This window comes from Mobula hypostoma, chromosome 12 (genome assembly GCF_963921235.1).
Source record: "Mobula hypostoma chromosome 12, sMobHyp1.1, whole genome shotgun sequence".
Taxonomy (NCBI): domain Eukaryota; kingdom Metazoa; phylum Chordata; class Chondrichthyes; order Myliobatiformes; family Myliobatidae; genus Mobula; species Mobula hypostoma.
Genome location: NC_086108.1, coordinates 60547765 through 60568823, shown reverse-complemented (window position 1 = coordinate 60568823; position 21059 = coordinate 60547765). Strand labels below are relative to the sequence as shown.

At 41.4% G+C, this 21059-nt stretch overlaps 1 protein-coding gene across 2 annotated transcripts; it reads left to right on the top strand.

Moving 5' to 3' along the window:
• Positions 1 to 31: 31 nt before the first annotated feature.
• Positions 32 to 20965, top strand: cpt2 (carnitine palmitoyltransferase 2). 2 transcript variants are annotated; one of them, XM_063064231.1, is made up of 6 exons: positions 1445 to 1582; positions 5762 to 5890; positions 6593 to 6673; positions 12818 to 12924; positions 15951 to 17255; positions 18850 to 20965. In XM_063064231.1, exons 2-6 carry the CDS (start codon positions 5820 to 5822, stop codon positions 19179 to 19181), a joined length of 1896 nt encoding a protein of 631 aa, XP_062920301.1. In that variant the 5' UTR covers positions 1445 to 1582; positions 5762 to 5819; the 3' UTR covers positions 19182 to 20965. The 2 variants fall into 2 exon arrangements, with proteins under 2 accessions (XP_062920300.1, XP_062920301.1); XM_063064230.1 differs by lacking the exon at positions 5762 to 5890 and having other exon boundaries at positions 32 to 1582.
• Positions 20966 to 21059: the final 94 nt, after the last annotated feature.

Below are 21059 nucleotides of genomic sequence, written 5' to 3'. Positions count from 1 at the left end.
CCTCCAACCTCATGTGGGCTGATCGTGGCAGTACAAGAGGCCATGGACCGACATATCGAAATGGAAATGGGGATAGGTATTAAAATGATTGGCCAAGGGGAAATCCTGCTTTCTGTGAATGGAGCAAAGGTGCTCGACAAAGCAGTCCCTCAGCCCGTGCTGGGTCTCACCAATGAAGAGGAAGCTGCATCGGGAGTACCAGATAGACGACCCCAAAAATTCACAGGTGAAGTGTTGCCTCATCTGGATGGACTACTTGGGGCCCTGAAAGGAGGTGAATGGACAGGTGCAAAATTTCAGCTTGCAGGGATAAATGCCAGGAGGAAAATTAGTGGGGGGAGGGTTGGGGAACAAATGAACAGGGGAATCACAGAGTGGAGGCATTAGATAAAGGATGTATTTGGTGGTAGGGTCCTGTTGAAGATAGCAGAAGTTACACAGAGTAATATACTGGATGAAGAGTCTCATGGGGTGGTAGGGACAAACAAGAGGAACTCTATACCCGTCAAGGTGGCAGGATGATGGGGTGAGGATAGGTCCAGGAAATGGAGGCGATGTGGTGAGGGCAAGTCCGGGAAATGGAGGCGATGTGGGTGAGGGCAGCATCCACTGTGGAGGAAGGGAAACCCCATTCTCTGAAGGAGGAGGACATCTCTGATACCTTGGAAAGGAAAGCCTCATCCTGGGAACTGAAGCAACAGAAACAAAGGAACTGAGAAAAGGGAATAGTATTTTTACAGGCGACAGGTTGGGAAGAGGTATAATTATGTTAGCCATGGGAATCGGTAGGTTTATAAAATACATCGGTAAATAGTTTGCCTCGGACAGCGAGGCCTAGAAACGGGAGAGAGGTGTCAGAAATGGACCAAGTGGATTTAAGGGCAGGGTGGAAGTTAGGGGCAAATTTGCTGAAATTGACAAGTTCCGCACGGGTGCGGGAAAGAGCACCAATGCAGTCGTCAACGTAGCGCAAAGAGCTGGGGAGCATTATCGGGGAAGGCCTGGAACATGGACCCATTGAACCTCGTCTAGCCAACTCCAAGGCAGACATAGCTGGAGCCCATAACTTCACATTGAGTTTGGAGAAAGTGGGAGGCACATTGTCGAGTGAGGGCCAGCCCCGTCAGACGGAGGAGGGTGGCGGTAAAGGGTAACTGGTTAGGTCCCACGCCAGCTAGAGTGCAACGTTGCACTAGAAGTGGTGCCTCCTCTATACCCGCCCTTCCATTCTCGTCACTTCCTGGGCTGGAGTCCGGGGCTTTGCCGAAACTTCCCGGAAATCCAGGAGTGCGACTGCTACCGAACCGCTACTTGTTAAATTGGGATTCTTTGATTGTTTGCATAAGTGCTTGTGACTTACGGCTGTGATGGCTGCCTTGCGACTTCCCCCTGCTGCCAGCAAACTGAGCGAACTGGGGTGGGTGGCGTCTCCGGCCGGGCAGTGCCGAGCCCGGGTTGCGATCACGGTGCGGGCTCCGGTCGGCGGCCGATCTCTGCAGCGGGCGAGCAGCTCCAGCCCCGATCCCGACTATCTGCACGAAAGCATCGTTCCCACCAACCACTTCCAGAAGAGTCTCCCGCGGTTAGTGCCGGTTCCCTCCCGTGCCTTTGTGCAGTGTTTTTTTTGTTTTCGTGGATTGCTGGGTGAAAGGGCAACTTGCAAAATACCCGAGTTCTTGAACTGCGCGTTCGTTGCACTTTGAATGGGTTGTGGAGTGAAGGTCGCTGGAAAACATATTACCCAAATTGTGAAAGCGTTATTTTCACTGAGTTGTTACAGTTTGCCTGTATCACTTGTATCCCTAAGCTCCTGATTATAATCTGCAAGGTTAGGCAAATATCACACTACGTATTGCTGCTGTAAACTGATCACAATTATGAATCCGCTTAAAATAAGTTTGTAGTTTGCGGGGAATAAATGGGTCTTTTGCATACTGGTTTCCCGTGGCCAGAGATTGGTGTTTGTGGCCCACCTATATGCAATACACATCAATGACCGAGAGGCCCAAATATTTTATTTCCAAGTTTTCCGGTGCTACAGAAGTAGGTGTAAGTAAAGGAGAAGGCTGCAAAGAGATTTCAGTTTGGATATTTGACAAAGTGAATGAGAACATGGAAATAGAATATAAGAAAATTGTGAGTCATGCACTTCAAAATGTTTTAACGATGCTGGAAAATTAAGAAATATCGAGGTATAAACAAAGGCGCACGCAGTTAAACAAACGTACAGGTGCAGCAAGCAAATGGGAAGAGAAATGACAGTTCACCTTTATTACTTACATTTATGGAGAACTGACAGGGCAAATTGATCACATGGTAGACAAAAAAAGAGATTCAAAAACTCTCAGAACATCCCTGAAAAATCGACGCATACCACTGGCAACAACAAGCATTGCATCTTCCTGTTTGGCTTAAGACATAAGAGCAGAATTAGGCCATTTGGCTCATCATGTCTGTTCCATCACTCCATTATGGCTGATATATTATCCCTCTCAACCCAATCCTCCTGCCTTCTCTCTGTAGTCTTTGACACTCTTTCTAATCAAGAACCTATCAACCTTTGCTTTAAATATACCCAATAACTTGGCCCTCACAGCTATCTGTGGCAATGAATTCCACAGATTTATCACTGAATTGAATTGACTTTATTACTTACATCCTTAATATACATGAGGAGTAAAAATCTTTACATTACATCTCTGTCTAAATGTGCAATTTATAGTAATTGTAATAAATAGTATGTACAACAGGTTAGTCAGTTTAAGGCATCCGTTAGTCTTGCGAGACCATGGATCTGTGCCTGGAAAGTCTTCACTCTCCAGGGCGCAGGCCTGGGCAAGGTTGTATGGAAGACCAGCAGTTGCCCATGCTGCAAGTCTCCCCTCTCCACAACACCAATGTTGTCCAAGGGAAGGGCTTTAGGACCCATACAGCTTGGCACCGGTGTCGTCGCAGAGCGATGTGTGATTAAGTGCCTTGCTCAAGGACACAACACACTGCCTCAACAGGACAGTCAATATAACAGAAATACAGTTGTGTCAGCATGAATTAATCAGTCTGATGGCCTGGTGGAAGAAGCTGTCCTGGAGAATGTTGGTCCTGGCTTTTATGCTGCGCTTCCGTTGCCGGATGGTAGCAGCTGGAACAGTTTGTGGTTGGGGTGACTTGAGTCCCCAGTGATCATTCGGACCCTTTTTACACTCCTGTCTCTGTAAATGTCCTGAATAGTGGGAAGTTCACATCTGCAGATGCGCTGGACTGTCCGCACTACTCTCTGCAGGGTCCTGTGATTGAGGGAAGTACAGTTCCCATATCAGGCAGTGATGCAGCCAGTCAGGATGCTCTCAATTGTGCCCCTATAGAAAGTTATTAGGAGTTGAGGGCCCATACCAAACTTCAACTGTCTGAGGTGAAAGAAACACTGTTGTGCCTTTTTCACCACACATCCGGTATGTACAGACCACTTGAGATCCTCGGTGATGTTTATGCCGAGAAACTTAAAGCTGTTCACCCTCTCAACCCCAGATCCATTGATGTCAATAGGGGTTAGCCTGTCTCCATTCCTCCTGTAATCCACAACCAGCTCCTTTGTTTTTGTGACATTGAGGGAGAGGTTGTTTTCTTGACACCACTGTGTCAGGGTGATGACTACTTCTCTGTAGGCTGCCTCATTATTCTTTGAGATTAGGCCAATCGGTATAGTGTCGTTAGCAAATTTAATTAGCAGATTAGAGCTGTGGGTGGCGACACAGTCATGGATATACAAAGTAAAGGAGGGGGCTTAGTACACATCTCTGAGGGGCACCTGTGTTGAGGGTCAGAGGGGCAGAGGTGAGGAAGCCCACTCTTTCCACCTGCTGGCGATCTGACAGGAAGTCCAGGATCCAGCTACACAAGGCAGGGTGAAGGCTGAGGTCTCTGAGCTTTTTGTTCAGCCTGGAGGGAGTTGTGTTGAATGCTGAACTGTAGTCCAAGAACAGCATTCTCACATAGGCAGTCCTGTTCTCCAGATGTGCAAGGACGGTGTGAGCTTACTATTGAGTTGAATGCGACAGGATGCCAGTCGCTCAGACATGTCACCTTCGTCTTTTTAGGTACAGGAACAATGGTGGATGTTTTGAAGCAGGAGGGCACTCTACACTGGGAAAGGGAGAGATTAAAAATGTCTGTAAACACATCTGCCAGTTGTCCCACACACAATCTGAGTACTCGCCCTGGGATGCCATCTGGTCCCGAAGCCTTGTGACTGTCCACTCATTGGAAACACCTGCATACTTCAGCCTCAGAGATGACCAAGCTGCAGGTCACATCAGCGGCTCATCAGTGTTGGCATCTTCGAATCGAGTGTTAAAAAAAGATTTAACTCATCTGGGAGACACACCTGCCAGTTGTGCCACGCATCACCCTCTGGGTAAAGAAATTCCTCCTCATCTCTGTTCCAAAGAGATGTCCTTGTACTCTGAGGCTGTGCCCTCTGGTCCTAGATTCCCCCACTGTAGAACCATCTTCTCCACGTCCACTCTGTGTAGGCCTTTCGGTATTCAATAGGTTTCAGTGAGATCTCCCCACATTCTTCTAAACTGCAATGAGCACAGGCTCATGTTAACCCTTTCATTCCCCAGATCGTTCTTATGAACATCAGCAGGATGCTTTCCAATGCTAACACATGCTTTCTGAGATAAGGAGCCATAACCTGCGCACAGGACTCCAAGTCTGGTCTGACCAATGTCTGACAAAGCTTCGGCATTAGATCCTTGCTTTCATATTCTAGTCCTCTTGAAATTAATGCTAACCTTGAGTTTTGCCTCCCTTACTACTGACTCAACCTGAATGTTATAGCCTTTAGGGAATCTTGTACAAGGGCTCCCAAGTACCTTTGCACCTCTGATTTCTGAATTTTCTCCCTGTTTATTAAAAAAAAAATCTACACCTTTATTCTTTCCACCAGAGTGCATGACCATGCATTTCTGTACACGATATTTCATCTGCCACTTCTTTGCCCATTCTCCCAATTTGTCCAAGTCCTTCTGCAGACTCCCTGATTCTTTAACACTCCTGTCCCTCCACCTGTCTTCGTATCATCTGCAAACTTGGTCATAAAGCCTTCAATTCTGTTATCTAAAATAACATGAAAGAACCACCCTCAACACCGACCAGTGTAGGACACCACTGGCAGCATACCCACATAAAGTGATCTCGTTGAGATTTACAACATCCACACTGAGCTAGATAAGCTTATTGTAGGAGGGTTGTTTTCCTGGATTGAGGCATCCAGAACTGAAGCACAACCTCAAAACAAGGATTAAGTAATTCATGATGAGGTAAAATTTCTTCACTCAGAAGGTGATGAATCTTTGCCATTCTTTACCCTGGAGGGCTGTGGATGTTTTGTTTGATAGATTTGTGGACATGAAGTGGATTAAAGACAATGGAGATAGTGCCATTTTCCAGCAATGAAATGGAAGATCAGCATTGAATGGTGGAGCAGATATGAAGGCTAGATGGTTTACTCCTGCTCCTAATTCTGATGTTCTTGTATTTGCTGGCTTCACAAATTCCACTAGAATTTGGAATTTTCATAGGATTTTTATGTTTATCTGAAAATGAGATTAGTATTAATAGATTGTTCAGACCATCACTGGAGTGTGGAATGGTTTCCATACAAATTTTAGTATTGGTTGATTATTTGCATGTATTGTATAGGCACACACTCAACCCCTTGCTGGTCTTTGAAGTTTTTTACTTGTACTTGCTATAACAGCCTGTAATACTCAGAGCACACCCTCATTTCTTTCCTGACCAAGAGTTCCTTGATATTGATGTTGACTGCCCAATGCTGTGATCCTTCCTCAGAATTATTAAAGTGGATGTCATGTTATGAAATCTTCAGGTAAGAACTATTCCCAGTGACCATCATTGGTTATCAAAATGGTGTTTTGCTTTTATTGCCTGTTTGAATTGGGGAAAAATAACAAATTGAGTGTCACCCAATCACAAACAAGAGAAAATCTGCAGATGCTGGAAATCCAAGTAGCACACAAAATGCTGGAGGAACTCAGCAGGCCAGGCAGTGTCTATGGATAAAGGTACAGTTCACGTTTCGGGCCGAAACCGTTCGGCAGGACACACTTGGCCCAAAACATCAACAGTACTCTTTTCCATAGATGCTGCCTGGACTGCTGAGTTCCTCCAGCATTTTGTGTGTGTAAATTGGATGTGAGTTTTAAATTGAACTTCAAGTGATACAAATAATTTTGAAGAAATCTTTGTAATGATCAAAAATGTCAGATGTTGACATAATATTTCTTTAACTAAAGATCGTTATGGTGACAAATGCTTCCTAAAAGTCTCACATCATAATCTTCTCCCCAGTGCATCAAGTTATGGCTTTGATGCCAAGCAACACTTTGTATAAAATATAAGCCTACAGGACCTTCACGCGGTACTTGGTATTAATAAGTGATATTTTATACAGCAGTATAAATGAAAATTGAAAATGGTGTACATTATATTTCAATTTGAAAACTAATTGCCCTGCAGCTTTAGGCTGTGTTCCTGAGCTACCTCCTAATTTATTATCTTTACCCCAAAGGTTACCCATTCCAAAGCTGCAGGATACAGTCCGCCGTTTCCTGAATGCACAGAGACCACTTTTAGATAATGACCAATATAGGTAAGTGAATGAAATTTTAATCAGCTGGTAGTTTAGGAATGTTATGTTAACTTTGTAATGCTAAGGAGTAAACACTCAGGGTTTTGATTTGAGTGTTTTCCAGTATTTTAATGTATATGATGTTCTTGGAATTTGCCCCTTCAGCCTCATTGCACAATTATTAGTAGCTACCATATCTGATAAAATATGCAAGTATTTAAAGGTAGTCTCACCCGAATTAGAATCTGCTTTGATATCACTGACATATATTGTAAAATTTGTTGTTTTGCGGCAGCAGTACATTGCAATACAAGATAATAAAAACTGTCAATTACGATAAGAAATATATAATTAAATTAAGTATGTCATGAAAAAAGAGAGCAAAAAAATTAGTGAGATAGTGTTCACTGTCCATTCAGAAATCTGATGGTGGGGGGGGAGGAGTCTGTTCCTATGCATTGAGTGTGTGTCTTCAGGCTCCTGTACTTCCTCCTTGATGGTAGCAATCAGAAGAGGGCATGTCCTGTCTGATGGGGGTCCTTAATGATGGATGTCACTTTTTGAGACATTGTCTTCTGAAAAGGTCCTCGATGCAGGGGAGGCTAGTGCCCATGATGGAGTTGTTTGAGCTGGAAACTTTCTGCAGCCTTTTCTGATCCTGTGCTGTGGCCGCTCCATACCACACATCAATGCAGCCAGTTAGAATGTTCTCCATGGTACATCGGTAGAAATTCGCAGGAGTCTTTAGTGTCATTCCTAGTCCCCTCAAACTTCTGATGCGATATAGCTGATAATGTGCCTTCTTTGTAATTGCATCCATACGTTGGGCTCAGGATAGGTCTTCAGAGTTGCTGACACCCAGGAACTTGAAAAAGCTCACCCTTTCCGCTGCAGATCCCTCGGTGAAAACTGGTGTGTGTTCCTTTGACCTCCCCTTCCTGAAGTGCACAATCAGTTCCTGACATTGAGTGCAAGGTTGCTGTTGCAACAATACTCAACCAGCTGATCTATCTCACTCCTGCATGCCCTCCCTTAATCATCTGAAATTCTGCCAACAATAGTTGTGTTGTTTGCTAATTTATAGATGTTGTTTGAGCTGTGGCTAGCCACACAGACATGGGTGTAGAGAGAACAGAGCAGTACCACCCTGCAGTGCGCCAGTGTTGATTATTAGTGAGGAGAAGATGGTATTTCTGATCTACATTGACCATTGTCTACCGATGAGGAAGGCAAGGGTCCAGTTGCAGGTGGAAGGTACAAAGCCCCAGGTTTTGGAGCTTGTTAATTAGTACTGAGGGTATCGTTGTGTTAAACACTTAGCTATATTCAATAAACAGCCCGCAGATACAGGTATTGCTATTGGCCAGGAGATCCAAGGCTCAGTGGAGAGCCAGTGAGATTGCGTCAACTGTAGACCTATTGTGGTGATAGGCAAATTGCAGAGGGTCCAGATCCTTCCTTGGATGTTGATTCTGGTCAAAACCAACCTCTCAGAGCCCTTCACCACAGTCGATGTGAGTGCAGCTGGGTGATAGTTGTTGAGGCAGCTCAGCCTGCTCTCCTGGGGCACTGAAGCAGGTGAGAACCTCGTGAAAGATTGAAGATATCCTGGAATACTCCCGCCAGTTGGTTGGCACAGGTTTTCATTACCTTACCAGGTGCATCATCAGGGCCTGATGCCTTGTTCACCCCCATGAAAGATGTTCTGACGCCGGTCACCTAGAGAGATCTCAGGGATGCTGCAGGGACTCGCACGTGTATAATTTTATTCTCCCTTTTGACGTGTGCATAAAAAGTGCTTAGCTCATCTGGGAGTGAATTCCTATTGAGACCTCAATAATATATGGAAACAAAGACATGGACAATCCAGAAATTTGCCTATCATTTATTTTGTGCTTTGTATCAAAATAACCTGATACAGATTTTAATTTGTTTTTATCTTTCAAATGTAATACCCTCCTACTGTTTATGATATAAGTATAGCTTATTTGTTGAAATTATGTTATTCATAAATTCAGTATAGAACAAAGCTTCATATGCTGCAGAGTAGGAACTATGAGTCAGTGTTGTAGAGGGGTGAGATGTAGAGTTGAGGCCTTTCCCCCAAGTGAAGAGGAGGAGAGACATCACCCGAACGTGCTCTGAACAAGTGCTTTAAATCTTCACAAAGATCATGTATGGATTGCATTTTGGGACTATTGAGAGACAAGTATGTGCCTTGTATTGGGGAAACGAAAGCGAAGGAATTAGAGCAGGCATATACTTGTTTCATTATTACTTTCAAGCTTCTTCATGAAGGTAGTGTTCATATATTAATATTTTGACTTAATTATTTGGAAAGATATGGATTAACCAGTAGTTACAGACTGGCTCTTGAATGGGGTACCAAGTCAATACAGATTGTCAAAAGTCCAGTATATCAAATGCTTTACTTGTTGGTAATATTTATTTAAATGCATAAGTGTGACACCAAGTGCTACGGTAGCGTAGCAGTAAGTGCAATTACTTTATAGCGTCAGCAATCACCAATCGGTTCATTTTCCGCTGCTGTCTGTAAGGAGTTTGTCTGTTCTTCCCATGACCATAAGGCTTTCCTCCAGGAGCTCCTGTTTCCTCCCACAATCCCAAGCTATACGGTTATGGTTAGTGACTTGTGAGCATAGCAACACTTGCAGGCTGTCCCCCAGCACAAACCTTGGACCGTGTAAGTCATTTACACAAAATAGCACATTTTACTGTATGTTTCAATGTTTTGATGGACGTGTGACAAATAAAACTAATTGTTTAATTTTAAAAAAATCTTTTATTGACACTATTTTACAAAGGGGGTATTCTCCATGGCCAACATTGCTCTTCTAAGCAATACTATTTAAAATATTAACTGGCTTTTTGTTTGTCCGATGCTGTGTTTACTTTTGAAGTTATTGAAATGGGATGATGTCAGAAGCATAGTTATATATTTCTCTCTTCAACTACCAGTGAACCTTGGTAATGTATGGTTGGGTTGTTGGGTTGCTCACATCCCGAACCCTGTCTAGCCTTAACCAACTCGTATACTCTCCCTCCAATAGAGATCAGTGAACAATGATCAGGACATGTGAATGCTGGCAGAGTTTCCCCTTCCTTTCACATGAAGTTGAAAAGCCTCAGCTGAGATAATTTAACTGGGAATGGACTAGAATCATCCTGGTGTGCTGAGTGCAGGTCTCATTTTATACAATGCAGTCAGCAATTGAGGAGTGATTTTTGCACAAATCATTGATTTCTGCAGTTTATGCACCTCTATGTTACTAGGTATTGGTTTACTTCTGTAGCTTAATTCAAAATTAATTTGATATACGTAATTTGAAAATTAAAAATTTTACAACCTATTTTTGTTAAGTCATCTTTTCTTAATAAGATGGTAAATGGATAACACAAAAAGCTTTTGTGTTCCCGGACTAGAGTGGTAATACTGATTTCCATTTCTGTATATTCACCAAATGCACTGCAAGAATTGTATATCTACAGCCATAGAACGTAGAGCAGTACAGCACAGCATAGCACAGGCCTCTGGGCCCACAGCGTTGTGCCAAACCAATTCAATTAATAATCAAATGGCCAACTAAACTAATCCCTTCTACCTGCAGAATGTACATTTCCTTTCATTTCCCTCACGTCCAGGAGCCTATCTAAACGTCTCTTAAAAAATCCCTAGTGTATCTGCCTCTACCACCACCCCAGGGACCCACCACTCTGTGTGAAAAGTTCTTGCCCCTCACATCTCCCTTGACTTAGCCCTTCTAAACTTAGATACATTCTAAGATTATTTAATGTCTTTTCCTGTTCACAAATGTAAGGAGAACAAAATAATTGTTACCCCAGATCCAATAAACCCCAAAAATCCCATGAAAGATAAAAAAAAACACAATAATAAAAAACACATAATAAATATAATTAGATAAGAAAGCTTAAATACAATGATTGTATATCCATAAAGTGACGCTAGGTTGTGCATAAGGTGACAGGTGGAAAATAATAAAGTAGTGTGGAGTTAGTGGGTGGAGGTATTGATTGGTTTTACTGCTTGGGAAATTATCTGTTTTTTAGTCTGGTGGTCCTGTATTGGACAAACAGTCCATGAACAGAGTGTATTGAATCCTTCATGATGTCACAGGCCCTTTTTTTCACCTTTCTTTATATGTCCTTAATGGGCAGGTTTTTGCCAGTGATGTGTTGGGTAGTTTTGACTGCTCATTGTAGAGCCTTCCCTCTGCATGCCCTCTGCTATTAGACATTTCAACCCTGGGAAAAAGATATTGTCTGTCTACTCTATGCCTCTCACGATCTTATAAACCTCTATCAGATCTTCACTCAGCCTCTGCCACTTCAGAGAAAACAACCCATGTTTGTCCATCCTTTCATTGTAGCACATGCCCTCTAATACAGGCAGCATTTTGGTAAACTTCTTCTGCATTCTTCTAAAGCCTCGACATTCTTCCTATAATGGGGGGGGGGGGCGCGACCAGGAATTGTATGCAATACTCCAAATGTGGCCTAACTAGAGTTTTATAAAGTTGCAACATAACTTTCTGGCTTTTGAACTCAATGCCTTGACTAATGAAGCCATATACCACCTTATAGCCGCTCTATCAGTCCGTGTAGCCACTTTCAAGGAGCTATGAATTTGGACCCCAAGATCCCTCTGCTCATCAACTCTTCATATACGACTTACCGAGGTGCAGCACTTCACATTTGGCTGGGTTAATCTCCATCTGCCATTTCTCCACCCATATCTGTAACTGATCTATACCCCACTGTATTCTTTACCAATATTCTGCAGTATCCACAACCATCTTCGTTTGGTGAGAATTGAATCTGGCTAGACAGCAGGTAACTTATGGAAGACTATCCTGGTCTACAGTGTGTGGGCATGCAGGGAAAGTAGCCATTTTGGTGAAGCACCAGAGAGTTTGTAGCACCTTGGACATACTCATGTAGGAGTCAAAATCTTCAGAAGAGGTAGGCATCAGATTAAAAAAGATGCATGTTCTACAGCTTTATTGTGCTTCTAAAAAGATGGAGAAAAGAAATAAAATCATAATTGAGTCTTGAAACATAATCTTTCTTTAAATAGCTAATGCTTGCAACTGAACAGGGAACTGTCTAGTCTTTGAACTGTCTAGACATTTTGAGGCATAGGAAATGTCTGGGTAAGCGAACATTGGAATTCTGTCAACACACATAAAAGTTGCTGGTGAACGCAGCAGGCCAGGCAGCATCTCTAGGAAGAGGTACAGTCGACGTTTCGGGCTGAGACCCTTTGTCAGGACTAACTGAAGGAAGAGCTAGTAAGAGATTTGAAAGTGGGAGGGGGAGGGGGAGATCCAAAATGATAGGAGAAGACAAGAGAAAGCAGGATCTCCCAGTGGCCGCGCATTTTAATTCCACGTCCGATTCCCATTCTGATATGTCTATCCACGGCCTCCTCTACTGTAAAGATGAAGCCACACTCAGGTTGGAGGAACAACACCTTATATTCTGTCTGGGTAGCCTCCAACCTGATGGCATGAACATTGACTTCTCAAACTTCCGCTAATGCTCCACCTCCCCCTCGTACCCATCCGTTATTTATTTATATACACACATTCTTTTTCTCTCTCTCCTTTTTCTCCCTCTGTCCCTCTGACTATACCCCTTGCTCATCCTCTGGGTTTCCCCCCCTCCCTCTTTTCCTTCTCCCTAGGCCTCCTGTCCCATGATCCTCTCATATCCCTTTTGCCAATCAACTGTCCAGCTCTTGGCTCCATCCTTCCCCCTCCTGTCTTCTCCTATCATTTTGGATCTCCCCCTCCCCCTCCCACTTTCAAATCTCTTACTAGCTCTTTCTTCAGTTAGTCCTGATGAAGGGTCTCAGCCTGAAACGTCGACTGTACCTCTTCCTAGAGATGCTGCCTGGCCTGCTGCGTTCACCAGTAACTTTTATGTGTGTTGCTTGAAATTCCAGCATCTGCAGATTTCCTCGTGTATCAGAGTTCTATCTGTGAGTTTACCTCTGTTTCTGATTTTAGACCTGGCAACAGTGGCATTTAACAGATCAAATATTTTAATATCCATGCCAAGTGGCTCCTTGCTCGGCCTAATTATGTGCACATCTGCCCATATTATATGTTTTTTTTGTTACAGGAGAACAGAAAAGGTGGCTCACGATTTTGAACAGGGGGTTGGGAAACAGTTACATGAAGAACTTGTGGCTCAGGACAAAAGAAACAAACACACCAGTTACATTTCGGGTGAGATCCTCAAGCTGTTTGATCTGAACTGTTATCACCAAATGAAAGGGAAAACCTTTGACTGCTATCATTGTTCTGAAGGGACTATCTCTTTTGTATCATACAGTGGTGCTAGAAAGTTTGTGAACCCTTTAGAATTTTCTCTTATTCTTCATAAATATAACCTAAAATGTGATCAGATTTTCACGCAAGTCCTAAAAGTTGTTAAAGAGAACTTAATTAAATAAATAACACAAAAACATTATACTTGTTCATTTATGTGTTGAGAAAAATTATTCAATATTGCAATATCTGTCGAAAAAAGTATGTGAACCTTTGCTTTCAGTAACTGGTGTGACCCCCCCCTGTACAGCAATAAATTCAACCAGTCGTTTCTAGTAACTGTTGATCAGTCCTGCACATCGGCTTAGAGGAATTTTTGACCATTCCTCCATACAAAACTGTTTCAGTTCATCAGTATTTCTGGGATACCTTGCATGACCAGCTCTCATCAGGTCATGCCACAGCATCTCAGTTGGTTAAGATCTAGACACTGACTTGGCCATTTCAAAACACAAATTTTCTTCTATTTAAACAATTCTGTTGTTGACTTACCGTTGTGTTTCGGATCATTGTCTTCTTGCATCATCCAACTTCTATTAAGCTTCAGGTGACAGATTGCTACCCTGATATTCTCCTGTGAAATGGTGATACAATTTTGAATTCATTGTTACCTCAACAATTGCAAGTTGTCCAGGCCCTGAGGCAGCAAAGCAGCCCCAGATTATAATGCTCCTTCCACCATGATTTACAGTTATGAGGTTTTGGTGTTGTTATGCAGTGCCCTTTTTCCTCTAAACATAGTAGTGTGGATTTCTGCTAAAAAGCTCAACTTTTGTCTCATCAGTCCACAGAACACTGTCCTAGAAGCACTGTGGAACACCAAGTGGTCTTTGCAAACTTGAGACATGTAGCAATGTTTTTTTTTGGAGAGCAGTGGTTTCCTTCATAGTGTCCTTCCGTGAACACCATTCTTCAGTGTTTTTCTTATAGTGGACACATGAACAAAGACTTTAATAAGCTTTAGAGATTTCTGTAGATCTTTTGCTGTTACCCTTGGGTTCTTAATTTACCTCCTTCAGCATTGCACATTGTGCTCTTGGTGTGATCTTTGCAGGACACTTGCTCCAAGGAGGAGTAACAACAGTATTGAATTTCCTCTATTCGGAGACAGTTTCTCTTACTGTAGACTGGTGAACACTCAGGTTTTTAGAAATGCTTTTGTAGCTTTGTCAGCTTCATGCATGTCTACAATTCTTCTAAGGTCCTCTGAAAGTTGTTTTGATCAAGGCATGGTACACATAAAAAGATCTTTCTTGAGAAGTGCAGGCTCTGTCAATAACCTGACTTTGTGCGCCTTTTTTAAAGGGCAGGGCACCTCTATAACCCACACCTTCAATCTGAATTCATTGATTGGAGCACCTGACTCCAAATAACTTTTGTGGAAGTCATTACCCCAGTTTCACATACTTTTTTGAACCTAGACTGTGATTGTTTAAATGATGTGCTCAGTAATGACGAGAAGCAGTACAATTGTTAGTGTGTTATTTGTTTGGGCAGATTGTGTTTGTCTATTATTCCGACTTAGATGAAGATCAGACCACACCTTATGAGTAATTAATGCAGAAAACCAGGTAATTGCAAAGGGTTCACAAACTTTTTCCTGCAACTGTAACTGGAAGAATGACATAAATGCTGCTTCCTTGTATCTGCTATAATAATTGTCCTTTTTGCCAGTTTGAAACAAACCTGTTAATTGGTGAAAATCTGAAAATATATATTATTTGTCTTTCCACTTGATTAATAGTTTGATTTTTTAAAATCATTCACATAATGTTCCTTGTTACAGTGTGCCTTAGATGAATTATTGCAGCTTTTCTACCCGATGGCGTAGTGAATAATTTTAGTAGGAATTGTGATTGATTTTAATGTCTCCAAGTTCTGGTAATATTAGTTGACTTCTGAAGATATAAGAAATTGCAAATACTGGGATCTGGGCACAAAATCAAACTGCAGGAGGAATTCTTGCCTTACTTCCCTCAAAAACAGAACAGAGCTAGCACTCTCTTGGATCTTACCTTTCACGCCACCAGCCTCTGCATCCTGTACATCATTCTTGGTAATTTAGGCCAGCTGCAACATGATCCCACCATCAGTCACACCTTCCTCTCTGCACTCCTTTCTGCTTTGCAGGGAGCACACACACTTCATGTCTTGCTGGTTTGTTCATCACCCCCCCCCCCCCACTAATCAACTGTCCCTTTGCTCCACAGGTTCTGCCTGATTTGATGAGTTCCTCTGGCAATTTGTTTTTCTGAATTGGTAGAAATGTCCGAATTGGACTTGGGATCCCTGGTTTAGGGCAAGGGAAAAACTGGCAAATTTACCTTTAATTGTTCAGTGATCCCAGAATGGTAAGCACTTGCCTAAGTGAACAAGGATAATAGCAAGCAACACACATCAAAGTCGCTGGTGAACGCAGCAGGCCATCTCTAGGAAGACACTTCTCCTATCATTTTGGATCTCCCCCTCCCCCTCCCACTTTCAAATCTCTTACTAGCTCTTCTTTCAGTTAGTCCTTACGAAGGGTCTCGGCCCGAAACGTCGACTGTACCTCTTCCTCGAGATGCTGCCTGGTCTCCTGTGTTCACTAGCAACTTTGATGTGTGTTGCTTGAATTTCTAGCATCTGCAGAATTCCTTGTGTTTACAACGATAATATCAAATTCAACTTGATATGGCCAATACAGTCAATATGATATTGTATGTTAATATACAATATCGATACGGGCCCATGGAATCTTTTTACATCACTTGTGAGGAATTGTGTAGAGAATGTTGATTGGGTGATTTACCTATCTAGAATCAGTAGACTTAAAAAAAAATTAAAACTGGATAAGCAAATGGAAAGTTTCATATGGGACATATTATGTTTTAAGGTTTAATATATTCAGAGCTTTTAGAATTATTTTTTTCCATTACTTTTAGGACCATGGTTTGACATGTACCTAAGTGCCCGTGAATCAGTTGTCCTGAATTTTAACCCCTTTATGTCCTTTAATCCTGATCCAAATCCTGCATACAATAACCAGCTAATTAGGGCAGCCAACATGACTGTGTCTGCAGTACGTTTCATGAAGACTTTTCGTGCAGGCTTACTAGAACCTGAAATTTTCCACCTCAATCCTGCTAAAAGTGACACAGCTCTTTTCAAGAATATCATTCGCTTTGTTCCCAGTTCTGTTTCATGGTATGGTGCCTATATGGTTAATGCCTATCCACTTGATATGTCTCAGTACTACAGACTCTTCAATTCCACTCGTATTCCCAGACCAATTCGAGATGAGCTTCTTACAAACAACAGTGGCAAGCACTTGCTGGTGATGAGAAATGGACATTTCTATATATTTGATGTTATTGATCAAGATGGAAGGATCACAAAGCCTTCAGAAATCCTGGCACATTTCCAGTATATTTTGTCTGATTCCAGCCCCCCTCCTGAATTTCCACTTGGGTATTTGACGAGTGAGCATCGAGATGTCTGGTCCTCACTAAGACAGAGACTATTGGAGGCTGGGAATAAAGAGGCATTAAATAAAATAGATTCTGCTGTCTTCTGTGTTTGCCTTGATGATATTACCATCAAAGACCACCGTGAGCTCTCCCATAACATGCTTCATGGAAATGGCCTCAACCGCTGGTATGACAAATCGTTCAGTTTCATATTAACCAAAGATGGCAGTGCAAGTGTGAACTTTGAACATTCGTGGGGGGACGGCGTCGCTGTCCTGCGTTTACAGAATGAGGTTTTCAAAGACACAACCACGCGGCCTGCAGTTTCCCCAACAACACAGCCTGCAATAGTTGACTCCTCTAAGAATGTGCAGAAGCTTGAGTTTAAACTCGATGATGTTCTTAAAGTGGGTATTTTGAGTGCTAAAGAAAAATTTGACACCACTGTGAGCACGTTGACTATCGAAGCTGCCGAGTTTAAAAAAGGTGGGAAACTGTTCCTGAAAGAGCAGAAGCTGAGTCCGGATGCAGTGGCTCAACTTTCTCTTCAAATGGGCTTTCTGAGGCAGTATGGCAAAACAGTAGCCACTTATGAGTCATGCAGCACTGCAGCATTTAAACATGGTCGTACAGAAACTATTCGCCCTGCCACCGTATACACCCAGAAGTGCTCTGAGGCATTTGTGAGGCAGCCTTCGAAACATAGCAACTCGGAGTTGAAGGCAATGATAGACGAGTGCTCCAAGTATCATGGGCAGCTAACCAAAGAGGCTGCAATGGGTAAGTTCAAATTTGCTTACTTAGATAGATATTGAAATGTTTTGTTTTTACAACCTTTAACGCCACAGGCAGCCTTCGGCTATCAACATTACATATGAACCTAGTCTCCTGCAACTAATGTCCATTTGAATCATGCTGTAGCAAGTCAGATTTCTTAGCCCATTAGATTTTTCTGGTTATTCATATTTTTTTTTACCAGAGTACACATGGCTGTGTACTCTGAAAAGCAGAAAAGCAGTGTGCTTGCTTTGCTTTCCTTAGTTCAGCTATTCGGTTATCTACAATTACGTTGTAATGTTTATAATTAAGTTAGAACTATGTGCTCAAAGTACAAAAAATGGTGGAATATTAATTTAGTTCCAGTCAGAAATTTTCATCTAACCAGCAGTCTTGGAGCCTCCCCTCAATAAGTGATACTTCTTAAGTAATAGGTATGACCCTGGTGCCTCTTGATGTCCTTCCAGCTAATCTTAAGATATTCTGCTAGGAAATTAGCCAATTTTCAAAAAGGACACTCAGTGGCTACTTTATTAGGCAAACCTGTATACCTCTTTAATACGAACATCTGATTATCCAGTCATGTACCAGAAACTCAATGCATAAAAGCATGCAGACATGGTCAAGAGGTTCAGTTGTTCATACCAAACATCAAAATGGGGAAGAAATGTGATCCAAGTGACTTTGACTGTGTAATGATTGTTAGTGCCCGGCGTGCAATTTCCATTGAATTTTCTCACACAGCAGTCTCTAGTTGCAGAGAACAATATCAAAAACAAAAACCATCCACTGAACAGCTGTTCTGTGAGTGAAAACACCTGGTTAATGAGAGAGGTCAAAGGAGAATGGCCAGACTGGTTGAAGCTGACAGTAACTCTATTAACTAGACTTTACAACAGTGGTGTGCAGAAGAGCAGCTCTGAACACACATGTCGAATCTTGAAGCAGATGAGCTACAGCTACAGGAGCAGCAGAACTATGAACATGCACTCATTAGGAAGTACCTAATAAAGTGGCCATTGAGAGCATATGAGCTATTAATACAGTAATTCAGCCTATTTTGCTCCAATATGTTTATTTAATAAAACTGGTAGTTTGCAGGCATGCATCATAGCTTCAAGAGTACGGGGTGAATCAGGTCTACTGTGCAGCTGAACATCTCCTGCAGGCTTCTCTATTCTTTGGGTCTACAAGAGGAATGTGTGACTGGTATTTTAAAACGAGAATTATTCTTGTGGCCTTTGAGCTTTTTCCAAAGCTACATCATCACCCACTACTGCATCATGGACTAAAACTGTGCTGCATTTACTAAATAAAGCCCAGCTACAATCTTGCATCATGACAAACTGTATGTTTTAAATTTATTATAAAAATAAAAGGAATGCTGGAAATACTCAGTAACACTTAAAGAGATGGCATGAAAGATAATCAACCTTTATATTAATAAATTTTCTCTCTCCACAGAAGCTGGCTGACCAGCTGAGTATTTTCAGATTGCTACCTTCTGCAGTTTTTATTTTATGTTCTATCAAGCAGACTTTTAAAAGGGTCTTTCTGACATAGGTCACTAATTTTTTTTTTGTTTTTTTTATCACAGCTCAGGGATTTGACCGCCATTTATTTGCCTTGCGTTACCTGGCAAAATCTAAAGGAATGCCTTTGCCAGAACTATTCCAAGATCCATCATATATTAAAATTAACCACAACATTCTTTCCACCAGCACTCTAACCAGTTCGGCTGTCCAGTTGGGAGGCTTTGCACCTGTTGTTCCTGATGGTTTTGGAGTTGGATATAGTGTTCATGATAACTGGATGGGTTACAATATTTCCAGCTATCCTGCTCGAGATGCTAAGGAATTCATTAAGTGTGTATGCAAAAGTCTGGATGATATTTTTCACATATTGGAAGGGCAACCCATCAGCGGCTGAGTTACAGAAACTGAAGTAGAGAGGGAATTGATGTTATCCCACAGCTACTGAACTTAAGGCCCTAAAATGTTATACTTTAATGTTATCCCTTAATCAGCACATTAGAAAGAATTAAAATCATTCTTAATTGTTGAGGTTTTGGATGCTAATGTTGGTTAGACATTGATAGTTCAGTCCTCTAATCCAGGTGAAAGCAAACCAGATTAGTTAGATACAACTGCTTTCCAATATCAACTGTGATATGTTTATGGGACTCAAAACGCAAACTTGACATTCTTAATCGAAGAGCTACAAATTACTGAAATACAACTCCAGTATACTCTTCTGTAGCCGGAGTTGAGGTATATCACTAGAGAACTTTAATATGTGTTCAACTGTGCTACCTCTGACTTGGACATACTTGACATTCACACAGTATAATGGAAATGTTAGGTACACTCTAACATCATCACAGCTAACCTTGATCATGTGCAGACCATCGCTAGGTAACAAGCAGGTTCCACTTTTACAAGTGTTCATATGTTGATTTTGTTTTTAAGTTAGCAAATATAAAATCACTCTAAGGTAAAATACATCTCTGTGGTATTATACTATAGCATCAAAAGCATATAGGACTGATAAGAAAGATCAATTACCAAAGTGGAAGGAGGGAGGGAGGGAGAAAGAAAAGGAGGGGGGAATATTCGCACACCCATTGGACTTTAACATTATGGGAGCTTGCTAGTATGTACAGGTATCCATAAATTGATTGCCCGTAACTCAGGGACACCCCGTTTTTAATTAGGTTTGTTATGTGCCTTCCTTTACCACCACAATCTGCTCCTTGATACGTCAATAGATGTCATTGTTTTACTATTATGAAACTGAAAATATCATCAAGCTACTGGTGGATACTTTTCTTCCATTATACTGTATTTAAATCCTGATCCAAATCTTGATGAACTAAAGAGGAACACCAATGTGCATTAATTAGCTTATTAAGTAATTCTTAAATGTTTTATTAAACTGCTTGCAATTTATTTTAAATTTATCTTTTGATCAAGACATTTATGTGCTATATGAAGATAGTGATGGAATCACATGCAATAGAAATTAGGAAATTAGTTTAACTGAGAATTCTGCATATCCGTTTTAAAACATCTACTAAGAATCATTAGGAAATGGCCCAGATTTGATTGGGACTCCATATTGTTCGTTAATTTCCAGATTAAAAGCGCCTCCAGATCACATTGAGTTTGCTTAATTAGAAGCATTATTTCAATTTAAGCAATTGATATTTACTGGACAAGATTATTTTGTAACTTGCTGACCAACCTAAATCTTTAAGAGCTGATCCTCTCACCAGTCCACTCCAAGCTAAGCAACTACACTTAATTTTGCTTGTTTTTCCTTGTCAGTTTGATAAGTCTACATTCAAAATGCCTCCTTTTTCAAACATTTTGTAACATTTATTTAATGATGATTACACAAAGATTAATCCTCATTACACATTCTATGTAATGTTTCAGAAAAACAATTCAGAAAGACTTGCCTTGTATGAATTAAAATTGAAGTGATGTTTTTAATTATGCAAACTCAAGGCAATTTCTAGGCGCTTTATATTGTGTTCATTTATATTTAAATCAAAAAGTCAGTCATAAACTAAGCACTTGAAGTTGGTTGTGTTAGTATCAATTAAAATACAATTAGGGCCCTGCAAACCAAGATGAAACAAAGAGCAAACTTGTGAATGACAACCTCACGTTGATGTACCTTTGCAGCTTCAATAATAAATTAACGTATTTAAAATGTAATTTATTTTTATCTCCACTACTGAGTATTTTGCATTTATGTTCTTTCAAACTAAATATTCAGTTTGCTGTAGTGGTATTAAAATGC

Excerpts from the sequence above, each read along its gene's own strand:
- cpt2 (XM_063064230.1), top strand. The coding sequence starts at position 1,368 with ATGGCTGCCTTGCGACTTCCCCCTGCTGCCAGCAAACTGAGCGAACTG. Across the intron at positions 1,583-6,592 it reads TTCCAGAAGAGTCTCCCGCG|GTTACCCATTCCAAAGCTGC; the intron begins GTTAGTGCCGGT and ends TTTACCCCAAAG. Across the intron at positions 6,674-12,817 it reads TTAGATAATGACCAATATAG|GAGAACAGAAAAGGTGGCTC; the intron begins GTAAGTGAATGA and ends TTTTTGTTACAG.